Source organism: Temnothorax americanus, unplaced genomic scaffold, assembly GCF_048541705.1.
Source record: "Temnothorax americanus isolate GAGA-0224 unplaced genomic scaffold, ASM4854170v1 Scaffold19, whole genome shotgun sequence".
NCBI lineage: Eukaryota > Metazoa > Arthropoda > Insecta > Hymenoptera > Formicidae > Temnothorax > Temnothorax americanus.
In genome coordinates, this window is record NW_027509329.1 from 2,847,570 (window position 1) to 2,862,874 (window position 15,305).

The window sequence follows — 15,305 nt, forward strand, 5'->3', positions numbered from 1 at the left end:
GTACCCTCTCGACGTTGGGAAAATAAGCGCGCGACGGGCGCTCGAGTACGACGCAATATTTATTACATTATATGAATTACTAAGCAAGTAGTTCTGCCATTTTCATGGAAACTCTTGCGACCTACTTTTGTAATTACATGTTCGACATGTGCGCGTTTATTAAACCTGCTTTTTCAACGACGTTAATTGTCCTACGGTCCTAGTCTCGGAGAAACAGCATAGTCCACAGACTACTCTTGAAAGAAGTTACGCAGAAAAAAAAGAGGGATAAAAGGTGCAGTAAGAACCTACGGAGTAAGGTAATCAGAAGTCTGAAAGACGAAATAAATTAGCGGCGTTCAAAGCCCTGAAAGCTTCGCGAGGCACTCAACGCGAAATCAAGTAACTGAGTACCTACGCTCATTATATTAAGTACGTCGGACACAATGAGGGAAAGAAGTCGAAGAATTACTGCCGTGCACTTACCCTTCGCTCATCCTCTTGATAAAAGTAAGTCGCGTTCTCCACTATTCGATGATCCGGAAACTCCTCAAAGGGCTGCTCGCGCGCGAACGTCAGAATTTCCCACAGCGTGACGGCAAACGCCCAGACGTCGCCCTTGCACGTGTGCCTTCCCTGTATAACGTAAACACATTCCTAAAAAGTTTATGAAAGTTTGCTCGCTATGTTCGTTAGCTCCGATAACTTTTATTCGCAGCTTAAGAACACTTGGAATTTGTTGAACATTCTGATATAATTGATGGATAAGTTTATTTTCACGGTGCAATATACACTTGAAATGTATTGTATCAAGTTGAATTATTCAAGAATACTTTTTCTTACACATCGCACGTGTGTACGTTTGTGTATAAAGGTTGCTTATTAAGAAAATATAACATTGCGACACCCAAGTATATATTTTTTAATACACACATTTATAAGTTAATACTCGTTTTCGGTAAGCCGCAAAAATAATTAAAAGCGCGACTTGCTCGACGCGGAAACCTAATGTTTGAGCGTGAAGGAGTAATTTATGGAAACTGTATGCGCCTTCGAGTTTCCCAAAGTTCAACCGGGTAACTCAGTTAAGCCCAAGCTTCGCGGAACGCCATAAAGCAGTTACACGATTTTACTCTTTTCCTCACGTTGACGTGGTTGGATGTACCTTCCGCTCCCGTTGGCATGCGTATGACCCGTCAAGCAAAATAATTGTACGATAAAATATTAACGGCGGGTTATATAAAAGCTTTAGCAGCTACAAGTTTTAATTAATATCAGCGTTGCGATTTATACAACCATAACGTTTTCTGAGGATGAGTATAGAAAATTAATATATTCTATATATCTCTATATATAAAAAAATGAATGTATATATGTGTTTGTCCGCTATGCAAATGTACAGTTTTCAAATTAGAACAACCGAATGGTATACTATATATCCCATGATACTCTAACTTAAACCGTAGGTGTATTTTGAGAACCGCATCATTACCGATTTTTTGGGAAACCGGTAACAAAATTTTTCTAATGTCTGTCTGTCTGTCTGACTGCGAACTACTTATTCATTAATGGACCGATTTTCTTGAAATTGGCGCCCAATTTTTAAAAAATTTTTGCAGATCGCGAAATTATACTCCTTTATAAATTAATCGATTTTCTTGAAAACGGGCCAAAATTTATCTAATTTTTCGGGGATGGCAACGATTGGTTTCATTCTTCACGAAAATGTTTTTTTGGGAAACCGGTTCCAAAATTTTTCTAATGTGTCTGTCTGTCTGTCTGATCGCGAACTACTCATTCATTAATGGACTGATTTTCTGGAAACCGGTACCAAAATTTGTTTAATTTTTTGGGAATGGTGTCAATAAAGAATAAATTAATATGAGAAAATAAAAAAGGGGCCCTCATACAAAATTGTCTAAAAAAGATCCCTTTAAAAAAAATTTTTTGGGGGGTAAATATTACTATTCGGGGAAAAAAAAAGAATAGCTTTTGAGTCCGCGCAAAGCTAGTATTATCTAATTATAAAAAGAACTAGATATATATTTACTGTTGAGAAAATTTATAATAAGCTCGATCGTGAAAATGAACATTTAGAATTACTTATCGAAAAAGCCATGGGCAGACTGATATAAAAGTAGAATATTAATAAAAAAGGGAGAGGCTTTGCTATGCAATAACATCGTAATTTTAGATCAATTTATGACAAACAATTGTGTACTTGATGCGAAATTACCTCGACTTAGGTACTTAAATTACATAATCTCTGCGCTGCCGGTAGTACGCTGGGAAGATTGCATATGCGTGCAGAGTTTGTAGTTCGCGCATGTTCAGGAGGATCTTAAGACATGATTCGATTATTTATGAAGTGCGCGATACAAAATTACGTGCGCATCATTACTTGTACATTAATTCAATTGTTGGAACTAAATAACGTGCATGCGATAAATAACGATCTATGTACAAGCAATAAACAAGTAACAACAATAAATTAATGTTGGTACGTATACCGGTGTATAAAGCAAATGTCATTTGACATAATAGAAAAAAACAAAGTGAAAAAGTATCAATATATAGCCCATATATAATATAAATTGTTTTTCTATTTAAAAATGCCGTTTTATTTTATACTCCCATAAATATTCTGGAAAACAGAAAATTTAAACATGGTCGCACCGCGATTTAACAAACTCGGTGATGCGCGATCGTCGAATGATTCCTCTTATGAAGAACGATCACGATGATCGCAAGATCGATATGAAACCATTAAATCGACGATAATCCTGGATAATTTTTGAAGCGATATTTCGCGCGTAGGAGCGGGATCGTTTCATTAGCGCGGCACAATGGCGGAAGTTGGATAAATGATGGGCAATAATGAAACATTAATGGCGCAGTCAGTTTGAAATGACGAAGCCAACTAGCTATTCAATACTATATTTCCCAGCCTCATTTCTCTGTTTTGTCGAATCACCATTTTGATATTAATTTGCCATTACACACACGCAGGCACAATAAATATACTATTTCCGTAAATGTCGACAAAGAATAATATACCATCAATATAATATATCTATGCATAGTTAATAGGTGCTAAAATTAAATTAATATTTTTGATGTGTATTTAATTTATCAGACGAAAAGATACTCAATCGTAAACAGACGTGTACATATATTAGACAAGTTAAAAGAATATATAAAAGGATAATAATGACTTTATAATTTTTAAAAAAATTTTGTTAACAATTTATCAAATTCTTTTTATCTTTGCATAATGATCTCACAAAGATATATACTTCTGAAATCTTGCATATAAATCCTTATTTTGTATATTTCTAAATCTTCACATGACTAAATAATTCAATATTTAAAGATTTTCAGTCAATTCATTAAATTTTCCAATAAATGAAATTTCGCATTCAAGTCGCTTTATATAATTTTTACATTTTCGAATTGATGTCTTTTAGATTACTGATGATATCTTATATTTTATGTGATCAAAATGGTCAATCACATAAATATACTATTATAATTGTGTTATTATTAAATACACTACAATATTATATATTATCGGACCGCCATAGTGTCCGACTATAGCGCGGTGTTTTGACTATAGGACGATTACTCCACTGACACAGCGCACTCGTAAACGCTTTCAAGCGAGCCGGTATAAAAAACCTCGCTCCTTCCATTGGGGTTCCAGTTGACACATATTTTTTTCCGAATTTTCGCGTAAAAGTAAATGCAAGTATCTTCTATTCGTCGTCCACGTTGTAACGCCAGCGGAAACAGCCCATGTTCGACTACGCGTATAGCTCGCAAAGCGGAACGATTGTGTTTGGATTGTCGAGCGGTTAAGCCGAAAAAACCGCTCAACATCGAAAATGAGTTTCCAAACGCGTATCGCATATTTTCTCCGGCACTTTTATAGCTCAATGACGCGTATCGCGCGCTTGCAATGGGGCAAGCTCAATTCGCTAATACCAACGTGACCGCAGACAGCTCTATCGGCCTGATGTCGAGCGGTTTCGCGGATCGACAGTTCGACATTGGCCGCGATAATCGAGAAATTAAAGGCATGGTATATTAAATGAAACGTAAAACTTAATTTCCATCCAGAAATTAAGTTCGGGAATTAAGCTTTATATTATACGGGAATTATTATTCTTAATCTTTTATAAATAATAGACTTCGAAACGTCTTTATTTTCCAAGAGTCGAACGGGGATCTCTAATGTGATTCATTTTACGTAACGGGAAGAACAAATTAACAAGCAGAATAATCAATTACCGTTCTAAATCAATTTTATCGTACATGGCTTGGTATCAATACCGTTTAAATTGCACAATTGGTTTCAAAGATGGAAATATCGGCGATGTATCATACGTATATAATCTCATTGGCAACAAAATGCGTTTTACGGTTTATTTTATAATACACAGATCTATGCTTTTATCTATAAGGGCTTAAATCTATAAGAGATACTTCTTCATTACAGTACCTTAACCGCGATATGCATTTATGACGAATAGCGAAAAAATAACCTCGACTTTGGGCGGCGCGCGATATGTAATGGCGGTTGGGGGGGGGGGGGTTTACTTCCGGATGCGAAAAACAATGAAAAAAAGTACGCGTCCGAGCGAGACCGAATTTCATCGCGTGGATGCGTAGCCGTAGTTCGTCAAAACGACGCGACGCGTCCCACCCATGCATGGAGTGAAATCAAAACGACCCGACGTGCGTCCCCGCGTTTTGTCCCCCTATTTCTATTTCGCTCGTTTACGAGCGAAAGTCGTTTGCGCCAATTTGATTTATCCTCTCTCTCTCTCTTTTTTTTATTTATTTATAATTCTATCGAACTTTTGCATCGCCGATCTTTATTGCCGCTAACGCGCGGGCGACCGTTTAAATCGGAAGCTTCCGGAAAAAGCGCACACGCGGAAAGCTATGCCGCACGAGCGCTAAATCTCCTGATGCCCAAGGGCAAAAAATATCCGTGAGAGAAAGAGAGAGAGAGAGAAAGAGAGAAAGGAAGAAAAACGAAGTTATAAAATATATAAGCATTTATTGTATGTACACTCACCATTAACATCGATTCCCATGGCATCCATCGAATTGGTAACGGAGGACGTCCTTCGACACGGAAGTAATCCGCCGCGTATGCGCTCCGTCCGCTGCCCAAATCAGATACCTTAATCGTGCATCCGCGACACACGATGCAATTTCTGAAAAACATTCAAAAAAAAGTTCGTCCCTTAATTTCCGTGAAGCCCCTTTATGTCATCCCGCTATATGTAACCTATCTCGAAATATTTCCATTTCGCGAATTTTGAACTGGAAAACAATAGAATTACTTTTTTTTTTAAATCAAATTAACACTTCCATTCTTTTTATTAACGCTGGCCATGAGATCTCTAACTGCACAACTATGCAATATTCGGCTCGTATCGAGTATACGGGCTAAATGAATATGCGTTTGTGCGTTCTATTTTTTATATTCTGCACGTGGCAGCAGCCGTATTAAAAACAAACAGAGTATATAGTTTATCGCAATAGCGTACGAGCATATAACTATAAACACTAGTTTTTCAGTTTATGATTTTTTCCCTCGTATATATATAGTTGAAAAAAGATTTTAAATTAATATTTTGTACTTTAATTTTATATACATAAGTTATAAATATATTTTGCCTTTCAATACAGTACATATATCAAGACAAAGAGATGCGTTGTAAAATAATTAAAGAAAATAAAATAGGTGAAATATTAGAGAATATGCTCTTCAATAATTAGCAGATAAAATTTCTTCATTAAAATACGACGGCTGGGGTGGCTGATGCGCGAAATCGTTCCTTGTTTGCGAGCTGGCGGAAACCTCGGCGTTTAAGCAGCTCACGGGTTAGGTTCATTGCGAGCATGTCGAAAACGGCAGTCGTTCCAAGTTTCGCGCTGATTTGCGCGTAAACCTCGTCGTTTATCGCGCTCCACGGTAAAGGGGTGATTCGTGGGGCGACGAGGGGACGGTTTAGTAGCTGCCACACGACGCTTTTATTTTACGCGCACCGGTGGGTTTCACACCGGTTGTCAACGTCTGCGCACTCTTCCTGATTTGCCGGTTTGCAAGTTTTTCCACTTCTGCCGCCGTAAAAATCTTGCTCATCGACCTTTTCCTTGTTCTCCCCGGGCATTCAAATGCAATCATGCACTTTTACGAGTTTTTAATTAGCTTCGAAATCGCACGATTCTATATCTTATACCAGCTCGTGTAATTTCGATTACACGCACATACGTATACATTATTGCTAATTTTAATTCTGGAAAAATGTTTCCCTGGCGTATTACAAGATACTCGGAGAAAAGTTAATAAAAATTACAAAAGACGTTTAAATGTCTACGCGAAATGACACAATCTGCAGTGTTCTAAGGAAGCGTATAATACTTGGATTTGTGTGACACGAATAAAAAATCGATTTGTCATTCTGTGGACTCATTATTTCTCGCTCCGTTTACTATTTTCCCATTAGCATAATTCTCAGATATGGTATCCGCCGTTTATTTCCTAATAATAGAACTATTCAGCCAGTTGCCGGCGCATTCGCTCGTTAGAGTTTAGCCTTGAACCCAATTCTATAAATCACGAATAAATTTCACCCCTTTCGTCTAGCTTCTTGTACCCTCGCTACTGTCGCGACAACGATCGCGCCACGGGGCATGATAATTAAGGTTTACGATTAGAGTTAATAATTCGAACACACGGCCCGAACACCCTTCCGGCCGTACCTATCTCACTCCCCTCGCTTTTAATAGCTTTATACGATATTGGTTGCCGTGCCGCGCCTGGGCCGGCGCTGTCGGATTTCAAGAGTTTCCAAATCGCGTGGAGGGTGGAAAAGCATAGTCTAGGGGCGAACCGGATCACGGTTACGTATATGGAAAGGGAATGAGACGCGATAAAACAATCGACTACCGTAATAAAACAATTCCATCGTAATGCCCAGAGGCAGGCTCGTACGTTTACAGAAAGATCGAATAGAGTATATATGCATATAATGTTTGTTTGCTTGATGCACGAAACGATTTTCGTCTAGCGATCATTGCGAATCACTGCGAGACAAATTGAAGCGTTCTTCTGGAAATGAAATTAAGATCAGCGAAGTAAGCGAAGTTGATGGATTTTCAAACAAAGGCTGTACCGTGGCTATCTTATAATCGAATGTACTTCAATTTGTCCCGCAATTTTTTTATACTCAATATGTATATATAATAATTATTAATGTAATCATAAATATGTATATGCGAAGGACATTGTGTGTGCGTATTAATTTTAAAAATCAATATATATAAAAAACGTTGATATATTTTATATGTTAAAAGTTTAACTGTTTCTCCATACGCGAAAATGTTAAAAAATCGTCTCTTTCACGTTTGTTGCAGCAAAAAGGTACTGGCTAGTTCATCAGGGACATCATTTCGTTCTCTGCGTTCGCTCTCGTATATAAGCTTTGTCGAGGCGAAAAGAAGATTGGCAGGTTCTGCGGTGCATGGTATTTAGTATCGCTTTCAAGACTGCGAACCAATAATATGGCCAAACAACAGCTTGCTCATTAATTGAGCGAACCCTCAAAGCAACTTATGGGAAACAGTGCAACGCTTACCTTGTGGCAAGATCCCGATGCACGAAGTCCATTTCCTCAAGATACTTCATGCCGGATGCTATTTGCGTGGCCATGTAAACCAATGTGCCGAAACTGCAACACGAAGAACGGGGTCGGTTACGTCGTTGAAGTTTACTTGGAGAAACTCCTCGGTATACATAGAGGCGTTTGTAGCAGGCAACGCCACAAACAGCGGACACTCGACCGTACCAACTCGGTTGTAGTCGAGCAAACATTTTTGACGCAAGTAAAATAAGATATTTCCCGTTAAATTACTTTACAAAGTAAATCAAGGAATCCAAATTAACTTGTCGAGTTTTCTTCCTTCGAAACATGAAGACATGTTTCGTCTTTCATAACTAAGGAATGACGCAAATTATTGCAATAAAAAATACTCTTTTGTGTTTTTACCATACTGTAAATAATATACCGTTTTCTTGATCGGTCTATATTAAGTGTATTTATTGATATTTTCATTTGTCAATTTGTAGCAAATGAGTTAAGAAAGCTCCTTCACTTCTTTATATATACAGCAGACTTGTTTCTGTATTATTCCTAGTTCCAGCAAAATTGAATTTGAAAATCGAGGCGCGACGTACAAACGTATACGCGTTAGTTACGATTTAGCGTTAGTATTCGTTCGCTGAGGGCGACGGTATAGCTAGGTATTACGTTTTTACTATTTACGTTTGTAGGACGCAAACCATTTACATCGAAACAATTCCGCGTGCTATTTCTACGAGAGATACGCCGATAGAGTCGTTTCAATGGTAGCATGTCCCTTAACGTTGTTACAATATAAACATATATATATATATATATATATACACAATGTATATATAAAATAAGCGCAATAATACGTAAAATAATTATAAGAAAAGTTCATATCTAATTCGTTAATTTGTCAATATATTCTTATCTTAAACGTTTGTTTAAAAAATTGGCATATTTGAGTTTGCTGCATACAATATAATTTACGGAAAAAATGCTTGATAAAAACATCATATGTACGCCAAGCGTCTCACAAAACATCTCACAATATTCCTTCTTTATATTGATAATAATTTGCAATTTTTTCTTAATGAAAATATCGATATATTATTACATTATTTAATGGCCTTGCATTACGAAACAACATAAGACGTTAATTATACTTGGATTTAATTCTTGCATATAGCCCGTTCACTGAAACAGGAGTGAATTTTCAATACACACGACGTGTCTAATATATCGCGCGCACGTAAAAATTTTCACTCACGACGCGATTCTTAAAGCTTCATTTGCGACGTCGGCGAAATGCAATTCGGTTACCGGCGTAGAAAGCGGCCGTACTGAAAGCTCCACGGGCTATTCTGTTGGTCCTGGATATTGGATTCGCTCGTGCGACAAACTGACTGCAGTTAAAACGGCGCGGACTCGCGGAAATAAATGAAAACGATTTCGTTTATGAACGACAGTATACACATGTCGGCAATTTAATTAACTACTTTGGGGATACTGCCGTAGGTGTGGCGCAAGTTGTTCAAACAGCGTAATAAAGCCCACGCACGTATGTCGCGTGATTCGCGCGAGCAGTATTAGGTCTTTTTCCGAATCTTTCAAAAGATCAGATTGCTGAAGATATATCATCTGCATCTCGCGTACGATCGCGATAATTATTAGCTTTGTTTCTTCATCTTAATGTATATATGTTAATCCGAGTCAAAATTTTGATCCTACTTTTGACCTCAGTATTCAATTTAACGTCTACTTTGGTACTCTGAAGCTTCCGAGTTAAAATTTTGATCCTATTTTCGACCTCAGTATTAAATTAATGTCTACTTTGGTACTCTGAAGCCTATAACAACCTCTATTGATTCTATATTTAACCTGCAACTACTATTTAAAATGATTTTTTCTTTCGTAATTCTTATATAAAGAAACGTAACGATAAGATGTAACCGTTGTTTTTACTATTGCAATTGCGAAATGGTAAATGGCGCTATACTCGCATTGCATAGGCACGAATGATTGAATATTCCCGTACATCAATATTTTCCGCGGTACTCGACGGGAACAAATAAGCGCGCGAATCTCCGGCGGGCGGCTGCTTCATCTCGCGCGAAAGCCGAAAACGATCGCGCGGGAAAACACGCTTCGCCGACATCTGTCACGAGCACCGATGATCCTCTCCGTCGCTCACCTCTCATTTTCAGCCGATTTCTCGTATTTCGAGTACTTTCCGCGTAGTCCTGGTCATTGCGCGTTTTCACACGCCCTCCGGACTGATTGGAACTGACGTTCTTCGCGGTGGCGACGGAATAAAACAAAAATTTTGCACGATCACGCTCGTCCGGCAGGCTTATTACGGAGTTGCCCGAATGCTATCGTCGATGCATTTATATAACAATGTAAAAGGTAACCGTTCTGTACACGTGCATACGCGGGAATTATTCTTCGTATATTTGATTTCACGATATTGTAAAATATTAGCGGCTTCTCCCGCCAAGAATCTCGATAAACGGACTTTACAATTAACATGGCACACGATAATATTGATATTTTCATTATCTCAATTAGTCAATTTGTATTAGTCAATTAATAAACATTGCGTTTCAATTTGACGTTAATTAATTAAGCAAATTTATTTCATTAATTTTAATCAATAGATTTATTATCTATCGACAAATGTAAAGGTGATGCTAGAACAGGCGCAACAACTTACGCGGAAGTACGGTGATCGTATCAACGTGAAATTTGGGGCACGCGTCGAAATATGGTTCATTGATTTTACGTCAAAATGGTGATGATCACATAATTGCGTATCTATTTCGGATGATATGTTATTTACTTCGAGTGTCGCAATGCCGATTGGCAGGGTGCATTAAAGCGGACATCGATAATGTATCGCTTTTAAAATGATACCGATGATACCGATGTTACAAATTATTCCGCGCCGCAGTATCAAATTTGCGTTCATTAAATTATGTTAATTACTCGAATAACGACGGTATTCGCGATGCATGTGCATTTTTTGTCACGTACCTCTGACCAAATGCGCGAACCGAATTCCCCAACGATCTCTTAAAAACGTAAAATGGCCGTACACGTATTTATGAACGCGCAAGGACCGTAATATGGGATGTGCCCTTTAATGATAAAACACGCGTTAACATCTAAAGCGTGATGTAATCATCACCGATGTATTGTCAGTGAATAAATATAAAAAATTTTACATAGAATATCATGTACATATACACTCAGCACCGTTATCCTCGCGCAAATGCTTATCTTATAACAATTAATATAGTACCAATTAAACGCGGAAATTAACGTTAGAAAAATATTGTGTTTGTCGGTACCTGAGCGTTTTGGCCGTGTGCAAGTTGGAAGTTTCGGCGATGTGACTCTGCAGGTATTGATTCAAATCCCCGTATTCGCCGTTTTCCAATACGATGCACATGGGATCGTCCTCGAGGCTGGCACCGAGTAGCCGCGCGACATTTCGATCGGCGAGTCGTACCAGTCTCTTTGCCTCCTGTTGAAATTCTATCCTGGAAAACACACGGAGAGGATCCGGAAGTAATATCTTTATTGGTGGTCGCGGTACCAAGGCCGTGGGTATTGAATACGGACGCGGGTATATACGCTGGAAGTAAATGCGCAGATATTCCGTTGCGGAATATCGCTCGCTTGTCTCTCGGAAGTTTTCGCCGTCTCTCGCGTGGAGGGAAGAAACGGAGGGAAGAAAGCGATACTGAAGTGCCAAGGGTAAAAGAGAAACCTATCTTACGGGGGTTATAGCGCGAGTTCACGAATAAGAATAAACCGCGAATAAGAACTGCGACTATTGTGCTACACGCACGTGAGAGTAAATTCCGGCGAATGCAAACGATGTAGAACATGATATTTATAAACCGCCACATCGAATGGTTTAATTGTTGAATTCGATAAAAACTCGATTGACTGTATGAAAATTGAAACCGATATTTTTTGAGTTTTTTTTAAATATAAAATCGTTTCCTCGTATTATAAATTACCCCGTGAAAAATGATTGCAGCGATTAATGGGTAAATTTATTATTTTGTAGTTGAATAATCAATTTTATCTGACCGTAAAAAGTGACCATTTCATAGACACTTTGGCGCAAGATAATTTCATGATATCTGTGAAATTATTAAAGATTTGCGCATTTTTATTGACTTTCACGCATTTGCATAGGCGAGAGCACACATTTATTTAGAGAAGTAAACACGAATATATTTCGAATAAATGGCGACGTATTATAATATTAAGTTCCGTTGATGAGATACGCGCATTTAGTCGACCAGCAAAGCTTTATATTAATTTTTCATCGTATTAATTTTTGAGAAACATTTTAAAAACCATCAGTATATATTTTCCGTAATTATTAATACCTTAATTGAAAATGTCAACATGGAAAAATGAAATTCCTTTTTGCATTGAAAAATTCAATCGTCAGACGACGAGAATGTAATAGGATCAAAAAACGAAAATCTATCAGGCAGATTGGATTGATGGACTTTTTCGGGATGCTGGTAGCTAACAGAAAGGAGAAACGTGGAAAAGAAATAAAGACCAGGCCAACCGAGAACGATCGCGCTCTAACATGAGTTGCATCCATTTCGCCCCGACAACATGGGTTTCGTGAGCTTTTCCCAGTTGGCAAAATGTGTTTTGTAAACAATGCCATCCGTGATCCTGTCTACGGGGATCATCCTTTCGCTACTGCGCGGACAACGCGTCCGCGTCGTCGAGTCAGTGAATCCGGTGCGACGCGCTCCGCTGCCCGTTCCCATATCTCTATCGGCCTATTCCAAGGGAAAATCACAATCGTCCGACAAACAAAACATTGTTATAACGGTATCGCGAATACGATAGAAGGATGTCTTTTATTGGCTGGTGTGTAGCGCCCAATGATTGAGCTGCGACAATCTTCGTTCATGCGTGGAATCTAGATTTTTCTGAAATGTTCCTTATATAAAAAAGAAATCCTCTTCGAGGTTTATCGGAAAATTACGTAATGACGCGTAATGCGAGGTATTACTCGTCGCAATTTTTATTCATTGTATTTTACATATTCATTAAAGAGCGCGCAGAAAATAATTATTTTCCTCATGCAATATTATTCAATTAAGCATATTGCGTAGTATCGTTCTGTAATCAGTGGTTACTGATTTTCAAATATTTCCACTGAAAAAGCCGTGGATGAAGCACGTACAGCGCGTACGCGCTGATTCGTTAAGTAGGTCGTAATGGTGGATTTAGACGGGAACGGGGATTTCGAAAATTGCGAAACATAAATAACATTCAGGATAAACAAGATTATTGACGAATATATTTCATATTGCCGATCGCGCTAAATCGCGTGCAGAAAGCCCGCCCGCCCGCGGAAAGACGCTTTGAATACAGAATAGTATTTTATGTTTCCAATTTTCTAAAGGTGAGAGAGAGAGAGAAAGAGAGAGAGAGGGAGGAGGGAGGGAGGGAGGGAGAGAGGGAGAGAGAGAAGGAGAGAGGGGAGAGAGAGAGAGAGAGAGAGAGAGAGAGAGAGAGAGAGAGAGAGAGAGAGAGAGAGAGAGAGAGAGAGAGAGAGAGGGAGAGAGAGAGAGAGAGCTTTCGCCGCGCTTTATGAAAAATTATATTGACGCGGACATGCGCGTGCGAGCACGGACGGAGTTATTCGATTACATGCCAATCATCGATCGCTTAAAGCCCTTCCGCATTATCCGGCCGCATCTACTTAATGCGCGTAGCGTGTCATTACATTCGGAATTACTTTGCGCCGCGTTATTGAATTACGCCGTTAACGCGGCACTCTATAATCTATTGGAATAATTTTCTATCGTCGATGTATATATACGTATAACTGGCTTTCGCTTTCCGTTTTTATTTGCTGTAGAGGAGCGATTACCTGCGCGAGAATCCAAGCTTTGTATAAAATATATGTTTACTCACAAAAGTCGATGCGTGCGCCTCGATCCTTTTTATACGATAGAATGCAAATGCCAAGTGATTACATTTAATTAACGTGTCGATGTAATATTGTCAATAATTGCTGGAATTCAATCGACGCGAGGTCTCACGCTATCGCATAACGTTGATATATTAAATATATCATTATTCGTTATCAAAATATTCATCAAATTATAAGGACAGAATATAGAAAAATGATAAAAGTTTTTATTATAAAGCAAATAATAAATCACTCGTCATTTGCGGACTACTGCTGTTTTTCGATTACTGAAAAGACGATTGTTCTCCTAAAAAAAATTAAGTATTCAATATACCCACGACTTGATCTTATATATCGTTGTATAAACTGAGAAAAATGTAAACACATGGTTCTCACCTAAGAGCGTCAGAAGATCCTGGCTTTAAGGATTTAACAATAACTAGGTCGCTGGAGGTATTTCTGAAGACCTCGTCGTATCCGGGAAACCTGTCGACCTCGCAGAGGTGAACATCGCCGAAGTATCCGCAGCCAAGATTTTCAACGATGTTGAGTTTTTCCCGTGGAAAATCAAGGACGCACTCGGGTATCTCCTCCTCTTCCTCCGTGAGCATATCCTCCGGACTGTAGCTAGTTACGCTGCTAGAGGCTTTCGCGCTCGTTGGCGGTGGCGTGCTCGGTGTCGGCGACGGTGGCAGTGGTGGTAGAGGACTCTGCGATGATACACACACGCGAATTCAAATTATGTCTTTTCAAATTAATACAGTGTAATATCAATATGTCATATGAATATGTCGAAGCAAATAGTTATGTGTAAATATTCGTATTTTTATCCACCACCGGGCGAAATTATTCGAAAAATATGAAAGGAGCATAATATTGCGATGAATATAAAATGGAATAAATATTTCTTCCTTTCCGATATGAAGGAAAATACTTCGATAAATATTGAAATAAAAGATAATATTGGGATTTATAATCGTGATATACCTTTTTTCAATACAATTTCGCTTCCCTCCCGGTAAATTAATCAAATCTGATAATATAATCAAACAGAAATACACGTACGCTCTCCCCCTTGTAGAACTACCGTAATCAATAACCACGCCCTTTACATTATCGCTCTATAATCTGTGTATGCCCACGAAAGATATTTTCTTCGCGGTAGTTATGATTGATAGTGGCCCCGTTGTTTCCTCGTTTTTCGGTCATTAATCCTCATAATTCACAAGGATGAAGTATTTTGCGTCGTGCATATTGTATAGAGAAAACACAACCCCGGTTGAAAACGAGATTAAGTCAGAGTCGATATGTATACAATACGATGATATACATTTTTAAAATACATTTTATGCAGCGCGTGATTATCGTGTGGTCAATGTTTCAGCACTGTAGAAAGATTATCAATAATATAGGGTTTCAAATAATTTACACGGAGAAAAAAAATATTCGACACACTTGCGCGAGCAATATTTCGGGGAACAATTTCACGTTGCGCGCGGTAGCGGAAATATTACACGTATAGTTTGAACTATCTTAGAGCGTAGAAAGCGTAGAAAATTGAAAAGTCAAGCGGTATAATATTCGAATTAACCTCGCGGCAATTTACATAAGCCCCTGCAGCAGTGGCCGGTTTCGCAAGGTTGCCTCCCTTTCGGCGATCGTGACGGAGATCCGACGCCGTCACGAGACGGCGTTTGACACAGTTTCGCGTTCCC

The 15,305-nt window shown here is 38.6% G+C and overlaps 1 protein-coding gene and 1 long non-coding RNA gene across 3 annotated transcripts in view; one reads left to right on the forward strand and one right to left on the reverse strand.

Moving 5' to 3' along the window:
- LOC143896528 (uncharacterized) overlaps positions 1–15,305 on the forward strand; it is a 201,236-nt gene that overhangs the window by 175,554 nt on the left and 10,377 nt on the right. The window lies entirely within an intron of this gene.
- Ddr (discoidin domain-containing receptor 2) overlaps positions 1–15,305 on the reverse strand; it is a 195,130-nt gene that overhangs the window by 6,108 nt on the left and 173,717 nt on the right. For both annotated transcript variants that reach the window (XM_077404427.1, XM_077404426.1), the window contains 5 exons: positions 13,987–14,300; positions 10,976–11,167; positions 7,635–7,727; positions 5,063–5,204; positions 466–615 (listed from right to left, as the gene is read on the reverse strand). In XM_077404427.1, coding sequence (XP_077260553.1) covers positions 466–615; positions 5,063–5,204; positions 7,635–7,727; positions 10,976–11,167; positions 13,987–14,300 — 891 coding nt within the window. The remainder of the gene's footprint in view (positions 1–465; positions 616–5,062; positions 5,205–7,634; positions 7,728–10,975; positions 11,168–13,986; positions 14,301–15,305) is intronic.